The sequence below is a fragment of the Ochotona princeps genome, chromosome 12 (assembly GCF_030435755.1).
Source record: "Ochotona princeps isolate mOchPri1 chromosome 12, mOchPri1.hap1, whole genome shotgun sequence".
Classification (NCBI taxonomy): domain Eukaryota; kingdom Metazoa; phylum Chordata; class Mammalia; order Lagomorpha; family Ochotonidae; genus Ochotona; species Ochotona princeps.
The window spans coordinates 1-23,804 of NC_080843.1; the positions used below are offsets into that span (position 1 = coordinate 1).

General features: G+C 48.8%; 1 protein-coding gene across 1 annotated transcript in view; it reads right to left on the reverse strand.

Annotated features, from left to right (window-relative positions):
* Nucleotides 1–1,141: 1,141 nt before the first annotated feature.
* The window catches only part of LOC131481528 (ras GTPase-activating protein 3-like), a 38,789-nt gene continuing 16,126 nt past the window's right edge, over nucleotides 1,142–23,804 (reverse strand). The window contains exons 3-4 of the mRNA XM_058670557.1: nucleotides 1,749–1,956; nucleotides 1,142–1,402 (exon numbers count right to left, since the gene is read on the reverse strand). Coding sequence (XP_058526540.1) covers nucleotides 1,845–1,956 — 112 coding nt within the window. The 3' untranslated portion in view covers nucleotides 1,142–1,402; nucleotides 1,749–1,844. The remainder of the gene's footprint in view (nucleotides 1,403–1,748; nucleotides 1,957–23,804) is intronic.

Below are 23,804 nucleotides of genomic sequence, written 5' to 3' on the forward strand. Positions count from 1 at the left end.
CCTGCTCCTGTCATGGGAACCTGGTCAGTTGGGGTCTCCTGTCACAGGGATCTGGTCAGATGGAGTCTCCGTCACAGGAACCTGGTCAGTTGGGGTCTCCTGTCACAGGGATCTGGTCAGTTACAGTCTCCTGTCACAGGAGACTGATAAGATGGAGTCTCTTGTCACAGGGACCTGGTCAGGATGATGTCTGTTGTTCAACCCAGGCCATCAGGGCCAGGATCAGTCTGCCTCCAGATGTTGTTACAAAGAAAGACACTTGCTCAGTTCTTTATCACATGTTACGGCAGTGAACACAAAGATACAAAGGGCCATTGGTGTCATGCTGGCATCCATGAGCATCTAGCTCCCTCAGTGAAAGCTGACCAGAGACCCAGGTATGTAAGAAGTAAGGCTGGATGGAAGGAACAAGTGTACTTGGGCGCCAGTAGTTGGTTTGCACTAAGTGGGAGGAACAAGTATGAACCGAGTGACTGTGAGGAGCATGTGTGAAAAGCATATCTGAGGTGTGTATGAGGAGCACTGTGAGGTGAGGACTACATCTGAGGTGTGCATGAGCACGTGCGGGGGCACTGAGGTGAGGACTACATCTGAGGTGTGTATGAGGAACATGTGTAACGGTATGAGGAGCACTGTGAGGTGAGGACTACATCTGAGGTGTGCATGAGCATGTGTTGGGGCACATATGAGGTATGTGAAGTGCATGTGAGACTAATGTGACAGGCACATGTGATTTATGTATGATGGTGTATTTCAAGTGTGAGAAGCGCACATATGTTGCTGTGAGCAGTGCCTGGGAACTTGGCATCACCACTTCAGTGTCTGTCCATCCTGCGGTGGTCGAAGCTAGGTTTCTGCATTCCACTGAATTCTGAGGGACCTCAACTGCTGCCCACCGGGGTGGCCACAGCTCACAGGGCCTAGTCAGCCACGCTCCTCAGCTCCCTTGATAGGCTCAGGAGTCCTGCACCCCATCTCCCTTCCCACACCCTCCACCCGGCACACATCGGGTCTCTCCAAACAGAAACCATCCCATGGGCCTTCCTGTCTGCCTCTGCTCCAGGCACAGTTGTCTTCTGGGGGAAGTATGTTATTGCCACCTTCTTAAAACCAGAGAAGAGCCTCAGGGGTTCCCCTGGCCCTTCACTGGTCCATAAGGAAGCCATGGCAGGAGCAGTGAGGGTGACCCTGTACAGAACCTGGGAAGCAGGCCTGGTGATAACATGCCATAGGGGATGGTTTGGGGTGCCCTTGCCCATGCCTCGCAAGACTGGAGGCTATGTGTGGAATCCAGCATGGGTTCCTGCTGATAGGACAATTCCTCCACTGAATGGGGAGATGCCCACTGAGGCCAGCAGCTGCTTAGGCCCTGCTCCATGGGCAGCCCATCACTCAGAACTACCTGTGGGGCCCGGCGGCGTGGCCTAGCGGCTAAAGTCCTCACCTTGAACACGCCAGGATCCCATATGGGCGCCGGTTCTAATCCCGGCAGCTCCACTTTCTGTCCAGCTCCCTGCTTGTGGCCTGGGAAGACAGTCGAGGACGGCCCAATGCTTTGGGACCCTGCACCCGTGTGGGAGATCCAGAAGAGGTTCCTGGTTCCCGGCATCGGATCGGCACAGCACCGGCTGTTGCGGCTCACTTGGGGAGTGAAATATCGGATGGAAGATCTTCCTCTCTGTCTCTCCTCCTCTCTGTATATCTGGCTTTCCAATAATAATAAAATCTTTAAAAAAAAAAAGAACTACCTGTGACTTGGAACAGGGACGACCAGAAAGACACTCCTTGCTCCCACTGGGATGGGATTTGATCCCCAAGAGGCAGAGAAGAAGCCATCCACCCCATCACCTACCTATGATGGAATCCCTCCGGAAAACATCCCGGTCAAAAATGTAAAACGACAGGTAGCGGAAACTCCGGGGAATTTCACAGTAGAAGTCTTCTCCATAGAAGGGGCTGGAACACAAGCAGTGGTCTGTCAGACCCATTCATGTTCTAGGAGGTGTATACCAGCCCACCCCAAAGCCACTCCAACTTCTCTGCAGGTCCTCTTGGGGAGCCACTTCTCAGCACCAGATGTGACTTTGTCGTTTTGCTTTTGTTTCTATTTGAGAGACAAAGGCAGATCTCCTATTCACAGAGTCATTTCCCAGATGCATGCAGCATCCCAGGCCAGAAACTCAGACCCCATTGGTTCCTTCACCTAGTGAAGAGGGTCAAGACCCAAGCCAGCGGGCTTGCTTTCCACGTACCCTAGAAACAGTTGTTACACCCACAGTAAAGCAGACAGTACAGGGTCTCCTGCCTTTCCTGCGCCTGTCACAAGGGACCAACAAACCCCTGTACACAGCCCGGCTGAGCACAAGCAAAGTCAGAGGGCACAGCAGGGCCTATGGCTGTTGGCCCAGCCAGGCACTCTGGGATGGTGGCTAGCTGGGGAAGTCAGCAGGACTCAGTGCCCAGGGCCACACCTGCTCCTTTCCCAGAGACCAGACGCTGTCCCAATGGGGACAGGTGGCACAAAGTCACTCTTGCACTGCCAATGGCCTAAGTCCCAGAGGGGACCCCTCTAAACGGAAAGCAACAGGAAGACACCATGCTTGCCAGGGGCATCCCCACGGCCTACCCAAACATTACCTTAGCACAGCCTACAGAAGTGGTACATCACAGATTCCAAGAAAAAACACAGAATCAATCTGGAACCTGGAGCCCAGTATAGATTTTCAGATTGGACCCCTGCTGGGCATGTAGGCAGCTGTGTGGCTCTGACATTTGTGGAATAGTAGCTTATTGGTCATGGGTGTAGACTGGACCACGTGATGTACTCTGAATGCTGGGGAAGGGCGCAGGCCTCTGGGTCTCTGGAGGTATCTCCAGAACAGGTACTCAGGGCCTGAGGATGTCAGTTCAAGTTCAGTCCAGATGCTGTTTTGGTTCACAGCCAGACTTGGCTGCCCCATTCAGGATGAAAATCCCCACCAGTGCCAGGTGATGTGCCTGCCATACCCACCAAGAGCAGCCCCACCAGTGCCAGCTGATGTGGCTGCACACCCATGCTGAGTGGCCCCCACTGGAGACAGATGTAATGTGTCTGCCACACCCACCAAGAGCAGCCCCACCAGTGCCAGGTGATGTGTCTGCCACACCCACCAAGAGCAGCCCCACCAGTGCCAGCTGATGTGGCTGCACACCCATGCTGAGTGGCCCCCACTGGAGAAAGATGTAATGTGTCTGCCACACCCACCAAGAGCAGCCCCACCAGTGCCAGGTGATGTGTCTGCCACACCCACCAAGAGCAGCCCCACCAGTGCCAGGTGATGTGGCTGCAATGCTGAGGAGCCTCCATGAGAGCCAGGCCTAGCAGCCTTGCTGAGAACTGAAATAAGACTCCTGATTCCCAAAGAAGTTCTCGGGGGTATTTTAGTAAACACACCCTCCTCCACATACATACACAAAACAGACTAGCTACATCAACAGCATAATTGCCTTTAAAAAGAGCAAATCAGACTCAATGAGAGAACTAATTTGATGACAGCTAAATATTTGCTTTAAAACCAGCAGGATGATGCCAAAGTGACAGAGGAGGAACATGGGTAATGCAGTCATCTGACAAGAATCAGGTATCTGAACCAACAAAACTCCACAACTCAACAGTGAGGTCACAGATAAGTCGATAAAACTGGAAACTTGGATACCCTGAACATAGTTTATGTCTCCCCTCGCACACCTCCCTTTTTCTCTCACTGTCACCTTGCACATCCCAGCCTCCATGAAGGTGTCAACATCCTTGTAGTTGACCAGGGCCCTCCCTGCTGCTCAGGATCTCAGCTAGACCAGCGACTTACACTGAACTCCATGCTGCATTGGATAGATGTTGTTCCTAGCCTGGCCTCCAAGGCCATGCCATGGGCTTTTATACCGCAGTGTTTAACGGGCACAGTGACAAAGAGCAATAGCATTTTCCACCTACTTGGTCACTCCCTATTAACCTCGACATCCATGGCTGGACCAGGAGGTAGAACTGACTCAGATGTGTCTCTTGTGGGTGCCTAGGACCCACAATATGAGTTACCACTGGCTGCCTACCAGGGTGCCCACTCATGTGGCTGGCACTTTGATGGACGCACTCAATCCCGGACAGTCTGCTAAGGGATGCAGGCCATCCCCCTTGAACATCTCAGAAAGCAGCTGGGAGAACCTCTTCCCTGCACCCAGGGATAGGAGATCCAGCTCCCCAGGGGCTTCTTTTTGCAAGTCAATATTCCCGAGGGTCCCACATCCACACCTGCATCAGCAGCCGGCACTTTGGCCCACAGGCAGGAGCTGGGAGGTGGGGAGACCTGTCCTCTCATACCCCAGTAACTGTCCTTGTTCCTATTTTTATTTACATTGCACTGCTCAATGCTCCCTCTTGTCCCTCATCTCACACCCTCCAGAAATGGCAGGGCATCTGTGGAAGACAGCCAGAGTTCCGTTCTGACTGCCCCCAGCCCTGATGTGGGCTAACATATCTTGATTCAGGAGATCTAGCAGCAGATTGAGCATCAGTGCAAATAGGGAGGAGGAAGAGGAAAAATGCAGGGACCCTGAGGAGGAGGAGGGCCCCCGGTTTACACTGCTGTGAGGAGGGGCAGGTGCAGGTTTGTTCTCTACCCACAGCACACTGGAAACAAGCTAAAATGTGGAAACAAGCTAATTTTTCCGGCAGGTAAAATGTGCAGCACACCAGGGAAGCTGCCAGGCTACAGAAACACAGGGAGCAAATGAAGGCTCATGGACACAGCTCCAGCTGCCTTCCCACAATAAAGCAGGAATATGTGCACACATTTCCACACATGGGAACTTGGCCCTGATGGCACCCCCTCACAGCACACACCTCAGCTGGTCCTCCTAGGGGATGGCTGCTCCCAGGGCGGTGGTACCCAAGGCCTCAGACAGGCTACGCCCTCCACAAGTACTGAGCAGCTGACACCTGCCTCCTACTGGGTCCTATGAGTATTTTTAAACTTTGTAAAACTTGAAGAAAAAAAAAACCTAACTATTTTATTCAAAATTTTAAACATTCTATTTTTAATTTTAAAGGCAGATTTATACAGCGAAGGAGAGACAAGAAAGAAAGATCTTCTGTCCACTGGTTCACTCCCCAAGTGGCTGCCAATGGCCGTAGCTGAGCCAATCTGATGCCAGGAGCCAAGAGCCAAGAGCTTCTTCCAGGTCTCCCACACAGGTGCAGGGTCCCAAGGCTTCATTGCTTTCCCAGGCCACAAGCATGGAACTGGATGGGAAGTAGAGCAGCCGGGACTTAAACCAGCACCCATATAGGATCCCGGCACATACATGGTGAGGATTTAGCCACTGAGCCATCATGCTAGGCGCTATCTGAAGTATTTAAATTCCGGTTGAGGTTGAATATCCCATATTAGTGCTACATGACCACCACAGGCATGGTTGGACCAACTGAAGCTGAGAGCTGGGAACCCTACTGAATCTCTCACACAGGAGGCAGGGGTCCTGCTACGTGACCACCACAGCCATGGCTGCGCCAGCTGAAGCTGAGAGCTGGGAACCCCACCAGCTCTCCCACACAGCAGGAGGGGTCCAGTTGCTTGAGCACCACTGTTACTTCCCAGGTCCACATAGTAGGAAGCTGGACTAGGGAGCACAGCCAGGACTTGAACCCAGGCTTTGGGCAACCCAGGTGTTGCTTTTTATCAATTTCTACTTTCTCAGGGTTGGCAAGTGGCATAGCAAGTCAATCATCTGCTTGCAGTGCTGGCATCCCATATGTGCACGGATTTGTATCCTGGATGCTCCAATTCCCTTTCAGCTCCCTGCTTGTGACCTGGGAAAGCAGCAGAAGAGTCAAGTACTTGTGACCCTGCACCCATGTAGGAGACCCAGAAGAAACTCCTGGTTCTTGGTTTCGGATCAGCTCAGCTCCAATCATGGAGGCCACTGGGGAGCAAGTCAGCAGATGGACGATCTCTCTCCTCTTCCCTCTACAAAATCTGCCTTCATAATAATAATAATAATAAAGTCTTTAAATGAATGAATGAATGAATAAAATTCCACGTTCTCTTGAAATGTTGCTGGCCTACTTCCTGCTAGAACATCCTCTTTCATGTTCTCCTGCTCAGGGTATTATCCACTCAGAAATTCTGATTTTGTGTGGCAACTCACTGAAAGAGCAGTATGGACAACACGTGAATAACGTCTTTCAATGAGAACACCACACATGTTAACAGCTTTGTCACCAGTGGCCATGTATGACCCACGGTTCTGAAACACAACATTTGAGGCATATGGACCCCCGCCTCAGCCACATCACCACTTGGGCAGGAGGTAGCCCTGGGCAACCACTGAAGCAGAATCTGAGTAAAGAGGACGGAGCGGGAGGAGGGATCCACCCTCAGCCCTGTTTCTCTCAGCCTGCCCACTCCCTCTGCATCCACTGGGCAGTCTGCACTGTCCCTTTTCAAAGGACAGGAAGTGGCTGAGCGCAGGGTGCCCCTCCCACGGCTGTGCGGACAATGTCTTGTTTCTGACAGACCATGGGGTAGTGGGGGGGAGGATGCACAGCCCCAGGCACTGCCCTTACTGCTGGCTGCCTAGCCCTGTGGTGTCTCCTGCATAGGCACTGCCTTGTCCAGGCGTGGTCAGCAGGGCCAAATACATGATTCATGCCCCAGCCAGGCGGGCCCCAGAACCCTCTGCCAAGTGGATGAGGGCCTGGCTAGCCTCACCCTCGGCTGTGCCTCTGCCTAAGCCCACAGTGATTCCCAGAGATGCACACTCAAGCGTCGCTCCTGAGAAGAAACCAGCAGCGGGCAGGGGACAGAGTGGGCTGTGCCCCAGGGATGTCAACTCAGGTCGCCCGTGACTCACTTCCCCACATCTGCTGGCAGCCACCTGCTCCTGGCCTTATGATGAACAGCACCCGCCAAGGGAAGATGGGCAGGGCTGGTCTGATGCAAATGTCCATTTCCCAACAGCTAGGGGCTGTGTGCAGAGAACAGAGCGGACAGAACAGCCCATGAGAGCCCTGGGCCAGATCCAGTTCCAAGGAGGCGCCAAGGCTGCTGAGATCCACCCTGAAGAACCTGCCTCCTCAGAACAGCTCCCCAAGCACCCAGGGCTCTGAATAACCACTGTGTGCAACAGGAGGAGTGGATGAGAAGAGGCAGGGACTGCCCGACCGGACACCATGTACTGCGGCTGCTCCTAAGGGACTTAACGCTGGCTATCTTCCTCCACGTCTGGACAAACACAGAGAAACCAGCAGGTTCCTGTCAGGTGTCTTTCACAGCATGTACTTAAGATTCTAAAACCCCCAGAATCCCCAACACAGCCCCCAGTCCCAGGGCTCATCACCCCTGACCACATCCCTGCAGTGTCCTGCAGAGAGGGAGATGCTGCCTGGAAGGACATGACAGGAAGGCGTATGTGCAGGTCACTGTCAGACCAATAGCCTGGCTCTGCACTGGTACCACACTAAACCATGCCAGCATCATACCAGTATCACATCAGCATGCTGGCACTATACCAGCACCATGCCAGCATCACACAGCACCAGCCAACATCTTGCCAGAAAGATAACAGCACTATGCAGTACCATGCCAGCATACCAGCACCAGCCAGCGTCATGCCAGTACCACACCAGTCCAGTGCAGGCCTCTGTGCCACACAGTGCCATGCAGCACCATGTAGCACTATACCAGCATCATGCCAGAACTCTACCAGCACCACACATACCATGCCAGTGTCATGCCAGCATCACACAGCACCACTGGCCCTGGTTCCTACAGATGTGGAGAGTTAACCCTCTTATGGGGTAAAAGAAAAGCTGAAGTCAGGCCGGGACCTTCTGCCCACCCTTCCCCTGTGCCATGGCAGGGCAAGGTGTACAACACCTCCATGTGATTTAGCTGTGTGGAGCCATTTACTTGAGTTGTCAAACCAAACACAGCCTCACTGAGGAAACAGGGCTGACTAGGGAAAGTCACAACGTGGCCCTAGATTTGGCCAATACCAGCCAAGGAGGAATGGGGGAAGCAAGATAGCCCACATGATTCTCCAGACTCCTGAGGCCTACAAAGAAGCTTCTGGTTAGAATCAAGATGGCGGAATAGGGTAAGGGCATGCTTAAACAGATGGAAAAACATTAGCCAGTGTGCAGCAGAGGGGGACATTCTAGGAAATAGAAGACAGAACAATGGCAGAGGGTTACCTGGAGACTGATAATCATAGGAAAGGAGTGAACACAATGGTATGGTGTTGCAGTGACCGATACCCTAGCAGCATTCAGCAAACGGCGATCTGGATTCCAGCGGCAGCCGGAACTCTACCAGCAAGGTTGGAAGAGACGTTCACTGGGAGCTCAGGAGGTGAATCCAGACAAAGAATTGCTCATCCTGCTGGTCTGTTTGATTTGACCAAGAGCAGAGACAGAGCTGCAGGTTACAGACGGGCAGTAAGGGAACAGGGTAGATTTCACGGCCCATTCTGCCTCCTAGAGCCAAATCAGGTGCCATTTTGTTTAAGCAGGCAGACTACAGGACAGTGCTACCCAAGCTCTGAGCTGGGAGTGATCTCATTTCTGGCTCAGTGAACTGCAACAATGTGGCATCCTACAGTTCTACCCAAGATATGTCCAGGTAGCCCTCAGACCTGACGGCCAGCAGATCAAGAACTCTAGTAGTGGCACATCAGGTGCCATTTTGTACAGTGTGGTAAAGAATTTAAGATTGCAGGGACAACTGTGAGCTGCACATGCGTTGAGCTGGGAGAGACTCAGCTCAGTGCACTGTACTGGTCCCACAGGAAAATAATATCGACAATGGCATCGTGCTGGTCAAAATAAGTCCCTGTGACCCTCAGACCTAACGGTCAACAGGGTCCTGCAAGATTAGCACCACCAACAACCTAGCTATATAGGACACATGGTGTCTCCCTAATCCTGGGAGCTGCTCCAACCAGAAATGGGAAAAAGGTTGTACAGACAACGGTGCAGCCTCAGCACGGTATCACAGGAGGTGGAGACTGCTGAGCCAGGAGCTGGGGCTACAGAGACCATAGTGGAAATCTAACATAAGAACGCAGACCTGGAACTTGCTGGAGGGAGTGGCACAAGTGACTGCAAACAAAGAGTCGTGTACCAACTGCAATAAGTAAAATTGAACTATAGACCTGTGGGTGACAAAGCTTAGAAACCTGCCTCAAGGAGAAGAATCTGATAACCAAAAGTATAATGACCAAGAGCAAAAGAAGAGACAGAGGCACAATGAATATTACTGCAAACCCCCCTGCAGAGGAGCAAAAGCTTTTGCCAACCTGAGTTCACTGAGGAAGACATCGAGAAAATGGAGGATACAGACTTCAAAACACTTGTTATAAAGCTTCTTATCAAGGTCGGAGGACTCGCAAGATGGCCGACATAGGAGGAAGACTGTGAGAGAGCTCACAGACAGAGAGGGCTAGAACGCGACAAAAGCGTAAGTGGAGCAGCATAGAACTACAGGGAGAAGAACGTGAAGTTCCCTGGACAGTGTGGAACCAAAAAAATCCACACAACTCGGAAGAGCAACCAGGGAAAAACAAAACAAAGGGCAGGGGAGACGACTTTCCGCTCCTGACCTGCTGAGTCACCTCTGAGTGCAGACACTGAAAGCCGCAGACCGACCCGCAGACCGACCCGCAGACCGACCCGCAGACCGACCCGCAGACGCAGTGGCCGTGAGGACCAGCGGTGATTGGGACCCGCTGGCATCTGCTCACCCTGGTCACCAGGACCCGCCAGGACCTGCGCCCGCTGCGGACACCAGGACCCTGAATCACCGGGACCCGCCGGCATCCGCCCACCCTGGTCGCCAAGCCCCGCCGGGACCTGCACCAGCCGCAGCCTCCAGGTTCCAGCCGCCTGCACCCGCCGCGACCAGCAACGGACGCAGCAGTCGGGAGACGCACCTGCGGCGAGGATTCCCACCAGAGGAAGAGGCAGACTGCAAGAACCTGAGGTTTGAGTGAGTTGGGTGGGGACAGTGGTGGGTTGGAGGCTTCGGGAGTTGGCCCCCCAGGGGCATGCACAGAGCCTGAACACAATTGGTGCTCGTCTCCCCGCCCCTCCCCCCCCCCCCCCGAGACTCCAGCGTCTAGAGACACAGGGCGAGTGCCTTGAAACTGCCAAAACTGTGTCTGGGAGAAAGGCAAAAGGCACACTGGATACTCCCCCGTGCCTTTGCGGTCTGGCACTCAGCTGGGCGGTGCTATCCCACAGGAACCCAAGCACGCCTCTGGGCTGGGCAGTCCCGTGCTAGCGCTGGGGTGGTCGGTCCCCTGCAAGCACTGGGGTGGGCGGGCCTGCGCAGGAGGCGCTTCCAGAGAGCACCTGGAACACCCCACGCCCTATAGTCCCGTGCTCCGAGCCCTGTGATCCCGCGTACAGGGGGCGTGCACAGAGAGTGCCTTCACTCCCCCACGCCCTGTGGTAGCATACCTGTAGGGGATGAGCTGAGAGTGCGCTTTGAATCCGCTGGGCCCTGGAAGTGGCGCCCTGAGGTCCAGTGTTCTGGAGACGCACCAAAAGTGCCTTGAAAATTCCCACACCCTGCTACTCCACGCCTGCAGACTCCGATCTCTACAGGATAGTGCTTGGAGACCCCTCAGCACACTGGTGCCTAGGTCTCTCAAAAAAGAAACACTAACACAATGGGAAGAAATACCAGAAAAGGTAATGATCCAGATGAGAGTGCCCACACCCTACCAATAAAGGATCGAAAGCCAATGTCTATTTCGGAGATGTGAGATGAAGACATAGAAGATCTACCAGACAAGGAATTCAAAAAAATAATGTTAAAATATGTCAGAGACAATGAGAAGAATTGGGAGGACTTCAAGGAATTCAAGAACCACATAGCCTCAGAAATACAACAAATGAAAAGTAAAATCCTTGACTTAGAGCACAAAATTGAGAGCCTAACCAACAGAACAAATACAGCAGAAGAGAGGATCTCTGAAACGGAAGACACACAAAACGAACATACCCAGTTCATTAAACAGCTGGAGACAAGTCTGAACAAAGCCAATAAGACCATACAAGAAATGAAAGACAACCTCAGAAAATCAAATATTAGGATTATTGGCCTTCCTGAAGGAGCGGAAAAAGAGTCAGGAATGCAAATGGTGCTCGACGAAATTATACAGGAAAACTTTCAAAACACTTGGAACATGAACCCAGCCCAAATCCAGGACGGTCAGAGGACTCCCAGCAGATATGACCCAAAGCGATCTTCACCCAGACATATGGTGCTCAAGTTCCACTCCAACGAAGACAAAGAAAGAATCCTAAGACAAGTACGAAGCAGAGAAAAGATCACATACCGGGGAAAACCAATCAGGATCACTGCTGACTTCTCTGAAGAGACTTTACAAGCAAGAAGAGAATGGACAAAGATCTTCCAAATCCTGAATCAGAACAACTGTCAACCAAGAATATTGTACCCAGCAAAGATCTCATTCGTATTTGAGAACGAAATCAAATACTTCCACAGCAAAGAGAAATTAGAAGAATATGCCAGCACAAAACCAGCTCTACAAAATCTCCTTAGAAATGCACTAAATCCAGAAAAAAAGGAGGTGAATCATAAGCAAAGGTGGCAAACAGGAAGATCTCCCCACTAAAGTCCACACAAGGAAGGGCAATTACACAGATATCAACACCCACAAAAACAAGTATGGCAGGGCAAGATCACAACCTCTCAATTTTAACTCTTAACACAAATGGCCTGAACTCACCAATCAAAAGGCATAGATTAACAGAATGGATTATCAAACAGCACCCAACTATCTGTTGCCTACAAGAGACACATCTAACCAGAAGAGATTCGAAGAAGCTGAAAGTGAAAGGTTGGAAACAGATATTTCATGCCAGTGGACGAGAAAAAAAGGCTGGGGTAGCTGTCTTAATTTCAGATGATGTGGACTTCAATCTGACACACATCAAAAAGGACAGGGAAGGACATTATATATTGGTGAAGGGACTGATCCACCAGGAAGTAATTACCATTGTGAATATATATGCACCAAATTCAAACGCACCTAGCTACGTGAAGCAATTATTCACGGACTTAAGGGGAGACATAGATATGCACACAATAATAGTGGGTGATCTTAACACCCCACTAACAACTATAGACAGATCAACAAAACAAAAACTCAACAAAGAAACAACAGAGCTCATACAAACAATAGAACAACTGGACTTGGTTGACATCTATAGAATTTTTTACCCTAAGGCCACAGATTATACATTTTTTTCAGCAGTGCATGGCACCTTCTCCAGGATCGACCACATGATAGGACACAAAGCAAATCTAAATAACTTCAAAAAAATAGGAATCATACCATGTACCCTCTCAGACCACCACGGAATGAAGCTGGAAATCAGCAATTCAAAATGTCCCAGGAAATACAGAAACTCTTGGAGGCTGAACAATATGCTATTAAACGAACAATGGATCAGAGAAGAAATTAAAGATGAGATCAAAAAATTTATGGAAACCAATGAAAACTCTGACACAACATTCCAAAATTTGTGGGACACTGCCAAAGCAGTGCTACGGGGTAAACTCATCGCAATTGGAGCTCACGTCAAGGCCCAAGAGAGGCGCCAAATACAGGAACTAAACACACACCTCCAGGAATTGGAAAAACAACAGCAGAAGAGCCCCACACACAATAGGAAACAAGAAATCATCAAAACAAGGGAGGAAATCAACCAGATAGAAATAAAAAAAACCATACACAAAATCAATGAATCAAAAAGCTGGTTTTTTGAGAAGATAAACAAGATAGACACCCCACTGGCCCGACTGACAAAGAAAAAACAAGAGAAGGCAAGAATTAACAGCATCAAAGATGAAAAAGGCAACATAACAACAGACACCGCATCCATTAAGGCCATAATTAGAAATTACTACAAAGCACTGTACTCCAACAAATCAGAAGATCACCAAGAAATGGAAAAGTTCTTAGACTTCTACCACCTGCCAAAACTTAGCCCAGAGGCAACAAACGACCTGAACAAACCCATAACTGAAGTAGAGATTGAATCAGTGATTAAAGACCTCCCAACAAAGAAAAGCCCAGGCCCAGACGGCTTCACTCCAGAATTCTACAAAACATTCCGAACAGAACTGACCCCAATCCTCTACAAACTCTTCAAAACAATAGAAAAAGAGGCAACCCTTCCAAACTCATTCTATGAAGCCAACATTACCTTAATCCCAAAACCAGACAGAGAACTAACAGAGAAGGAAAACTACAGACCTATCTCTTTGATGAACATTGATGCTAAGATTCTCAACAAAATCCTAGCCAACAGAATTCAAAAACACATCAGACAGATCGTTCATCCAGATCAAGTAGGATTCATCCCTGGAATGCAGGGATGGTTCAACATTCGGAAATCCATAAATGTGATACACCACATCCAAAAACTGAAAAACAAGAATCACATGATAGTATCAATAGATGCAGAAAAAGCTTGACAAAATCCAACACCACTTCCTACTAAAAACCCTAACCAAGGTAGGCATAGATGGAAAAATCCACAACATAATTAAAGCCATATATGAAAAACCCAACGCCAGCATCATACTGAATGGAGAAAAGCTGGAACCCTTCCCACTGAGATCTGGAACAAGACAGGGATGTCCACTTTCTCCACTACTATTCAATATAGTCCTAGAGGTACTCGCTGAGGCCATAAGACAAGAAAAAGAAATCAGAGGAATCCAAATGGGAAACGAAGAAGTTAAACTCTCACTATACGCAGATGATATGATTCTTTATGTAGAAGAGCCAAGAGACTCAATACAGAGACTGCTAGAACTTGTACGAGAGTTTGGTAGAGTGGCAGGGTACAAAATTAATGAACAAAAATCAACAGCCATAGTGTATGCGAACAGCCCCAAGATGGAAAAAGACTTAACCAGCAAGATACCATTCAAAATAACAGAGAAAAGTATGAAATATCTGGTAATAAATCTAACCAAAAATGTAGGAGACTTATTTGAAGAAAACTACAAACTACTTAAAAAAGAAATTGAACAAGACCTCAAAAGATAGAGTAACATCCCATGCTCCTGGATAGGTAAAATCAATATCATTAAAATGTCTATACTGCCAAAAGCAATATATACATTCAACGCAATCCCAATCAAATTGCCCAAAACATTCTTCATGGAACTGGAAACAATGATCCAAAGGTTCATCTGGAAGCACAAAAAACCACGGATAGCTAGAACCATCCTGAAGAACAGGAAGTTAGCAGGGGGAATCACAGTTCCAGACCTCTGGACATACTATAGGGCAGTGGTTATCAAAACAGCGTGGTACTGGCACAAAGATAGAGAGGAAGATCAATGGAGCAGAATAGAAACACCAGAAGGAAACCCACACAGATACAGCCAAATAATCTTTGACAAAAAGACAAACGACAATCCAGGCAAATGGGAAGGTCTGTTCAATAAATGCTGTTGGGACAACTGGTTGATAGCCTGCAGAAACAAAAAAATAGATCCACATCTCTCACCATACACTAAGATCAGATCTAAATGGATAACAGATCTAAACCTACATCCAGAAACCTTCAAACTTTTGGAAGAAAATGTTGGAACACTGGAACACTTAGGGGTAGGCCCTCACTTCCTAAAAAAGACTCCAAATGCAGTAGAAATCGAGACCAAAATAAACAATTGGGACCTCATCAAACTAAGAAGCTTCTGTACAGCTAGAGAAACAATCAACAAAGTAAAAAGGCAACCCACAGAATGGGAGAAGATCTTTGCACACGACATAGGTGATAGAGGGCTGATCTCCATAATATACAAAGAGCTACAAAACAACCAAAATGTCAAAACAAACAAGCCACTCAAGAAATGGGCACGGGAAATGGGCAAACACTTCACAAAGGAACAAACCCAAATGGCAAATAAACATATGAAAAAATGCTCAAGTTCCCTGGCAATAAGGGAAATCCAAATTAAAACATCAATGAGGTACCACCTAACGCCAGTAAGACTGGCCCACATGAATAAAAGCACCAACAACACTTGTTGGCGAGGTTGCGGGGAAAAGGGATCCCTACTCCACTGCTGGTGGGGCTGCAGGCTGGTACAGCCTCTATGGAAATCAGTATGGAGAATATTCAAACAACTCAAATTCAACATACCGTATGATCCAGCAATAGCACTCCTAGGAATATATCCAGAACACTTGTTTTATGAGAAACCAACATGCACTCCTATGCTCATAGCAGCACAATCAGTAATTGCAAAAACATGGAAGCAACCAAAATGCCCATCAACAGAGGATTGGATAAGAAAGCTATGGTTCATCTACTCCATGGAATACTACTCAGCTATTAAAAAAACCAAAATGCAGTTCTTTGTGGCCAAATGGGCCAAACTGGAAACCATCATGCTAAGGGAAATGAGCCAATCCCAAAAGGTTAAATACCACATGTTTGCCTTGATTTAAGATGATATGATGTTATGTATAACATGTTATGTTTTGAATGTTTTATGTTGTGTATAAACTAAAATTGAAGTATAGGAGAGGTGGTCACAGAAGGTGGCTGGGAACTCGCATTTACTTTTAACATATTGGTTACTCATTACTATGTCAATTAATTCCATAATGATGTAAATTTTTGCTGATGGTATGTTGGAGCTTTCAATTGACTGGGATGATACTCTGCTGGCTCTGTCTTCAGACCAGAGAGGGTATACCTAAGAAGCCGTTGAACTTGACTGGACAATAAGATGCTGGACTCTATGTTTGGTATATGCTTGCAATGGGGGAATCTCAACTGAACTTGAGCTGTGGTTATGCAACTAGGTGGAGGAATCCACCATGGTGGGAGGGTTTGGGGAGGGGTGGGGAGAACCCAAGTATCTATGTAATTGTGTCACGTAATACAATGTAATTACTGAAGTTAAATAATAAATAATTAAAAAAATTAAGCTTCTTATCAACAATGAGAAGCATGTAAAGCAGGCATTCAAGGAATTTGTCACACTGGAAATGAATGAAATGAAAGCTGATACATTAGAAATGAAGAATACAGCGGAGCAAATTAAAAGTACAGTGGAGAGTCTCCAAAATAGAATGAAGGAGGTAGAAGAAATAATCTCAGAATTGGAAGATATTTCCTGTCACCAGGAGGAAACAAACAAAAAGCTGCAAGCAGAGCTGGATCAAGCTAAAAAAAAAAAGTATTCAAGAATTGAAAGACACTATTAAAAGGTCAATATAAGAGTTACAGGAGTCCCAGAAGGTGCAGGAAGAGAAACTGGGATTAAAGGTGTATTTAATGAAATAATAAGGGAGAATTTCCTTCATCTAGAGTAGGAATTGGTTAACAACATCCAGGAGGGGCATAGAATCCGCAATAGGGTTGACCAAAAGCAATCCTCACCAAGACACATGATAATCAAGCTCTCTTCAACTGAACATAAGGAAAAGATCCTTAAGTGTGCATGTAAAAAAAATCAACTGACATATAAAGGAATGCCAATTATACTCACGGGAGACCTCTCAAAGGAAACTCTACAGGCAAGAAGAGAATAGAGTAACATATTCCAGATTCTAAAAGCAAAAAATTGCTGGCCCAGGATAATGTACCCAGCAAAACATCCTTTGTCTTTGAAAATGAAATAAAATTCTTCCACAGTAAAGAAAAGTTAAAAGAATTTGCCTCTTCCAAACCTGCCCTACAAAAGTTACTTAAAGATGTTCTCTTGACAGAGAAGAGGAATAGCACCAAACAAAACCAAAGGCAAATGTGAAGAACATCTCAGTAAAATGACAACAGAAGACTAAATCAATGAACAACCCATTACTAAAATGACAGGACCAAATTACCACCCATACTTATTAGCCGTGAATGTAAATGACTTAAAATCTATGACCAAATGTCACAGATTGGTAGATTGGATTTAAAAAAACCACATCTAATTGTTGCCTACAGGAGACATATGTCACCAACAAAGATCAGCAGAAACTATATCTCATGGAGTTTGATTTTTTTTTTAAGTTTCATCTCTTCAAAACACTTTCTTCTGATTAAATTCTTCAGTGACTAAATTGATCACTAAATTCTTCAGTGATCATACAATAGCATCATTTTCTTCAAGAAGGTTGATTTTCCGTCTGATGATTCACTCCCCAACTGAGCGCAAAGGCTGGTGCTGTGCCGATCCGGAGCCAGGAACCAGGAACCTCTTCCAGGTCTCCCAAACAGGTGCAGGGTCCCAATGCATTGGGCCGTCCTTGACTGCTTTCCCAGGCCACAAGCAGGGAGTTGGATGGAAAGTGGGGTTGCTGGGATTAGAACCGGTGCCCATATGGGATCCCAGTGCATTCAAGGCAAGGACATTAGCCGCTAGGCCATGCCACCGGGCCCAAGAAGATTGATTTTCTTTTTCATTTCTTCAGCGACATATTAGTCATTCAGCAGCATATTATTTAACCTCATGGTATGGTTAATTTCTTTTTTCTTCCTGTTGTTGATTTTATTTTGTGGTTTTTCATTTAAGGGGATGTATAGTAACTGTGTAATGGAGATTATCATACACACATGTGAGGATACAATGCAGTATGCATTTCTACTTCCAGACAAAAGATGGACTCCCAGTGAAACTGTTTACTGTATCTTGACAATAGGATGCTGGACTCTCTGCCATTGTCCTTGTCCGCAAAGATGAACATATGACTGTTTATGAAGAACTATACTATAGTAATAATATAGGGGAACCCAGTGAAGGGGGAGGGAATTGGGGAGGGGATAAGGGAAATCCCAGGATCTATGGAACCATATCATAAAATAATAAATTAAAAAAATGTTCAAAACATATACAAAAAAAAGCAGCTTCTGGGAGTGTTGGGGCAGACCAAGGGGGAAAAGCTTGCACATCTTCTCCAAGGCTCCCTAGCCACACAGTGGTCCCACATCCACCTGCAAGACTCATGGATGTCAGGACAGTACAGCCCAATCCCAAGTGGTAGGGCCAGTATCCCTCTCTGGTTACTGGCCTCTGTCCTCACATTCCCCTAAAGGGGCCCTAAATCCTTACAGACCAGCTAAAATATGACGGGATCTTTTAAGACCCGACATGATGAAAACAGGGACTCAATGGGGAGGCCAGACAGACACCCAGTGATGCAGGAAACGTTTCAAACTTCAGAACCCTCAATAAGGCCTTGCCAGAGGGAACAGATCCTGGGAGAGAAGGGCAGAGGTCACCTTGGAGAGGCTGCAGTGGACCTGGTTCCCTCCTCCTGAGGTGGCAGATCCACAGTCCCACCTGGCAGAGACCCCTTGCCCACAAGCTCCAGCCTGGCCTGGGAGATCAGATTCACAATGAGTTGCACAGGAAGGTGAGAGCCCACACGATGTGATTGGAACAAAACTGGAAGAGGACCAGGTCCACAGGTGCTGAAGCAGGAAAGCCTCCAACAGACTGGTTCCCACATCCAGCAGGGCCTCAGGGCAAGAACAGTGAGCAGGCTCTGAGCTCTGTGGTTGCCACACCAACAGCACCCTTTGCCACGCCCTATTCCCACCCCTGAGCTGCAGGAAGACAGTTCCTTGGTCACCTCTCTGCATTGACAAGGGAATGTCTGCCCCTCAACACTGAGTCTTGGTTTTGCCTCCGGACACGAGACCTGAGGAGAGAGGAGACATTGCCTTCTCCAGCATCCACTGGGCCAGGGCAGCCATGCACCTGGACCTGCCTTTCCCATTCCTGCTCCTGCCATTCTCAGAGACACACTGAAAACTTCTGTGGAAGGCACATGAAGACCACCCATGAGGACAGCAACCAAACCTACGCTGGGTCAGCTGGCTAAGGTTCCCAGTCCAGGCCAGCTCTGCCCCTACAGTGAGAAGGGGGCAGTCAACCATGCAGGTGCCTGTATCAAACACATTCCAGATGCAGGGCTATAGCCCAGAACAACACAATGACCATGGCTTCTCATGCAGCCCGTGAACACGCACTGGCACCAAGCCTGACAGCAGTGCTCTGGCTTGCTGGTCTTGGCCACATCCACTGGCCAGCAGCTGACCAGCATCCGCAGACCGGCGTGAGTGACCCTTGCCCATCCTAGGCAGGTAAAGAGCGAGGCAGGGATTAGAGGAACCACAGAGCCTCCAACCCTACCCTACTCCCAGCATCCAACATGGCCACTGATGCATTTCCACCTCCTGCCTCTGTCATAGCAGCATCACCAGCTTATACTGCACCTGACACCAAGACTCTGCCCAGATGTCCTACAAAGACCAGAACCTCGTGGCAACCAAACTCGTGGAAATCCCTGTCCCCCCGCCCACCAAATAACAGAGAGGGGCAGACCCGAACCCCACATGTGCAGCTCCTGGGACATGTGGGCTCTGTAGCATGTGTTTGTTGCTTTACGCAGTCAGGTGATGCCCACCAGAATTGTAGCTACCCAACAGGGGGCATCATTGGGATCACCCATCACCTTCCCCTTCCCCTACAGGAGCCATCCAAAGCCAACAGGTGCTACCCAGTGCTGGCAGGTACTCTGCTCTGCAAATCCTTGTCACAGGATGGACTCAGGGTCCCTGCTGACCCTGGAGACGTGAGCACAGGATGGCCAAAGGGCCTGAGCACTGAGGACAAGGCAGGTCCTTTTGGGCAGGGATGCAATGTTCTAGGTCTTTCTGCGACCTTGAGTCTTTCTTGACACTTCAGCTTCAAGAAGATAAATGAACTAGCAGGGACACTTCTCAGGCAGTCCTACCCTCCTTCCCCGTTTTCTTTGTCAGCACCTAGGTCTCGTCAGGAGCACCTGAGGGAGGCCAGCTGTGCTCCTGCCAGGTGACAGCATCCTTTGCTGCGCTTTCCCTTCCCCCAGAAAACCACTTCCCGAGGGGCTGACCCAGCAAAGCAGCCCAGGTGTGTCCTACCGTGGCCCTCTGCAACACCAACCAGAAATGCAACCCTGTACCTGGTGTTCTCATGCGTGTTGTCCTCAGCCTAATGCCCAGGGTGTGATGTGCCCACAGGGGGGTGGGTACAGTGCGAGGCATCTGTGTGGGGAACACCCTCGTGTGGTGTCAGGGTGAGATGTTTGTGTATATGGTACAGTCAACTGTAGTTTTAATTTCCAGTTCTAATTTTAACTTATGGTGACAATTTGCATAACTACCAAGTACAGAACAAAAATGGCCGCTGTTAGTCTGTAACAGGAAGGAATTGCCTTGTAAACAGAGCCTTGTGGCTTGCCTCGCCCACCTGACCACACACCACAGAGGCGCCCGGCCCTGTGGGGCCAGCATGAGTTCCTCGCCTCCAGGCCCGTGGGAGGAACCTAGACAAGGAAGAGGATGACACACCAGGACCCCACTGCCAGCCCACTGAGTGAGGAAGCATCTCCACAGTGTCAGGGTACAGCAGGACAGTGTCCTCAAGGAGAGCCACGGAAAGCTCATGGAAAATTCTGGATACAATGGACTCACCCAACTCAGGCAGTTCCAATGCACCTGGGGAGTGCCATCGGCATTGGCTGCCCTAGGCTCTGTGTCCCCTCCCCCTTAAAGGATCAAGAGGTGCTCGCAGGGACTCCTGGGTGCTTTCAGAGGAAGCTCCAAGCCCAACCCCATCATGCAAGTCCAGCCAACATTTTAGCTTAGATGAGCAAATAACAGTCAAAAGTTGTTACCTGAAAAGTTATACTGGTCTGTGCTAAACACTAGGAAAGCTACTTTGCTCAGGTACTGGGAGAAAGGGTTTGTCCAAAATTCACCTGCTCCAACAAGTGCCTAAAACAAACCTGGGCAGAGGCATCTCCTGAACTCCACCCGTGAACCTGCTCATAGCAGCATCGTGAGCAAGACCCCCTGGGGCCAGTGCTGACTACAGTGGGCAACTCAAGGTACCCAGGACCCTAGATGCAGCCACCTGCAGCTCCACGCTGGGCTGCCATATCCTGGCAACAGCCAGAGGCTTAGCTCAGCTACTGTCCATCACAGGCCACGGGAATAACCCATCGGTGGCTGCAGCACAGGCTGCACGGCACTGCTGGCTCTAGCCGGCCAGAGAGCAGGCTGCACACCTCTTAAGCACGGACACACAGATGCAGGCTTTGTTCTCTCTATAGTGACAGCCAGATGAGTGAGCTGGTCCCAATGTCACAGTCATTGGAGGAGGCAAAGCCAGCAGGCTGTAAACTCCACTCCCCGAGGTCAGCACATGGCACAGGGAAGTGTGGCAACAGCAGGTGTGCAGGGGCTAAAGCCTGGACCCTGGCTTTGTGACTGTCATCACTTTCTACTTAGGGGATGGTGGAAGCTGCCAGAGGACCTGGTCTCTAGTCTGGTCCCTCCAGTGAGACCTCCCACGTCCCTGCCCCGCAGACCAAGTGTCTCTAGGCCTCTCGCTATCCTCAGGTGTCAGATCTTCCCTCAGTCTTCCTGGCAGCATATTTAATCAGCTGTGCCATCTACTGAGATTTTTATTTAAATCTTACAGTTTTAATTTCTAGCAATTTTATATTTTTTTCAAGTTATAGAGGTCATTCCTTTTTTTAAATCCTGCTTATGTTTCTGTTTCTTGGTACTTTTAAAAATAAATATTATATATAATTATGTATACATTATACAATATATTATCCAATATATTTTAATATAATATATGATATATATATATATTTTTTTCATCTGAAAGGCCGAGTGACAGACACAGAGGAGATCTTCCTTCACCAACTTACTCCCCAAATAGCCACATATGGCCAGGGCTCAGCCAGGCTGACCCAAGAGCCAGGAGCTTCACCAGGTCTCCCATATGGGCCCAGTGGCCCAATCACTTGGGCCATGCTCCACTGCCTTCCCAGGCACGTTAGCAGAGAGCTAGATTGGAACTGGAGCAGCCAGGACTTGAAACGTTGTTCACAAGGGATGCCAGGGTCATGCCTTAAACCTATGAGTAAGGGATGCCAGGGTCACAGAGGGCAGCGTAAGCTACTCTGCCATGCCCATCCGCTTCTTTCCACCTTGGATTACACTCAGCAATGTGACGCTCTGTTACTCGCCAGTCTCACCCAGCTTCTCCAACTGCTTTGTCCTCTCATGCCTGGTACTTTAGGTCTTCATTCTGTACCTGCACCATCGAGCTCTTGGCCCACTCAACATCATCCATGGAAATTCTCAGAAATGATTGGGTTGGGGGCTCGGCAGCGTGGCCTAGTGGCTAAGGTCCTCGCCTTGATCCCATATGGCCGCTGGTTCTAATGCCGGCAGCTCCACTTCCTCTCTGTCTCTCCTCCTCTCAGTATATCTGACTTTGTAATAAAAATAAAATAAATCGGGCCCGGCGGCGTGGTCTAGTGGCTAAAGTCCTCGCCTTGAAAGCCCCGGGATCCCATATGGGCGCCGGTTCTGGTCCCGGCAGCTCCACTTCCCATCCGGCTCCCTGCTTGTGGCCTGGGAAAGCAGTTGAGGACGGCCCAATGCTTTGGGACACTGCACCCGCGTGGGAGACCCGGAAGAGGTTCCAGGTTCCCGGCATCGGATCGGCGCGCATTGGCCCGTTGCAGCTCACTTGGGGAGTGAATCATCGGACGGAAGATCTTCCTCTCTGTCTCTCCTCCTCTGTGTATATCTGGCTGTAATAAAATGAATAAATCTTAAAAAAAAAAATAAATAAATAAATAAAATAAATCTTTAAAAAAAAAAAAAAAGAAATGATTGGGTTGTGTGTCTGATGGACAGGCAGCAGCATCCATGACGCTGATGGCTGCACCACCCATGCACAAACATGACCCAACATTCCTAGGCAGCGGTGTGGCTGAGTGCTGAGTGCAAACCCGCAGCAGCCAGTTTTTGGTCTCAAATGCTGAGTGCCCAGCTGAGTGTTCATCTTCCTGTTAATGCCTGTGATGGAATGAGTTCATCTATCTGCCCCTAACTCTCTGGGGCGAGTTCTCAGAGCTCAGCTTGCAAGGCCTCCACACTAAGTCCTGTTTGTAGCCCTCTGATTGTTGTGTATTGAGTTCTCTTGTGCTGTCAGCTCCCAGTCTCACCTCAACAAATTTCCATTTACAGGTGAGCACGGGGCGCAGTAGCTCAGCCGCCCCAGGAGACACTACACCTTGGATCAGAGTGTCTGGATTGGATGCCTCCTGCACCCCAACTCTAGTATCCTGCCAGAGCATTCCGTGAAAGGCAGCAATGTTACTGATGAGCCAGACTGAGTTCTCAGTGCACAGGTTCAGTCTGGCCAGCCCTTGCCACTATGGGCAGCTGGGCAGTGAGGCAGCAGATAAGAGATTTGTGTGTATGGGCCCGGTGTGATGACTCAGTGGCCAAATCCTCACCTTGCCAGCACCAGGATCCCATACAGGCCACAATTCATGTCCTGGCTGTTCATTCCACTTCCCTTCCAGCTCCCTGTTCATGGCCTGGGAAAGCAGTAAAAGATGGCCTAAACCCTTGGGATCCTGCACCCGTGTGGGAGACCTGGAAGAATCTCATGGCTTCCGACTTCGGACTAGCTCAGTTCTAGCCATTATGGCCACCTGGGAGTGAACCAGTGGACAGAAAATCTGTCTATCTCCCCTCTCTGTAAATCCACCTTTCCAATAAAAATAAAGGAATCCAATTTTTAAAAAAGAGAGAAATTTGTGTGTGTGTGTGTGTGTGTGTGTCACTCAAATTTAAAAAAAAAGAATAAATCAATGCACCAACAAATGAGATTATTAAAACTGCCTGCAAGGAAGATTGA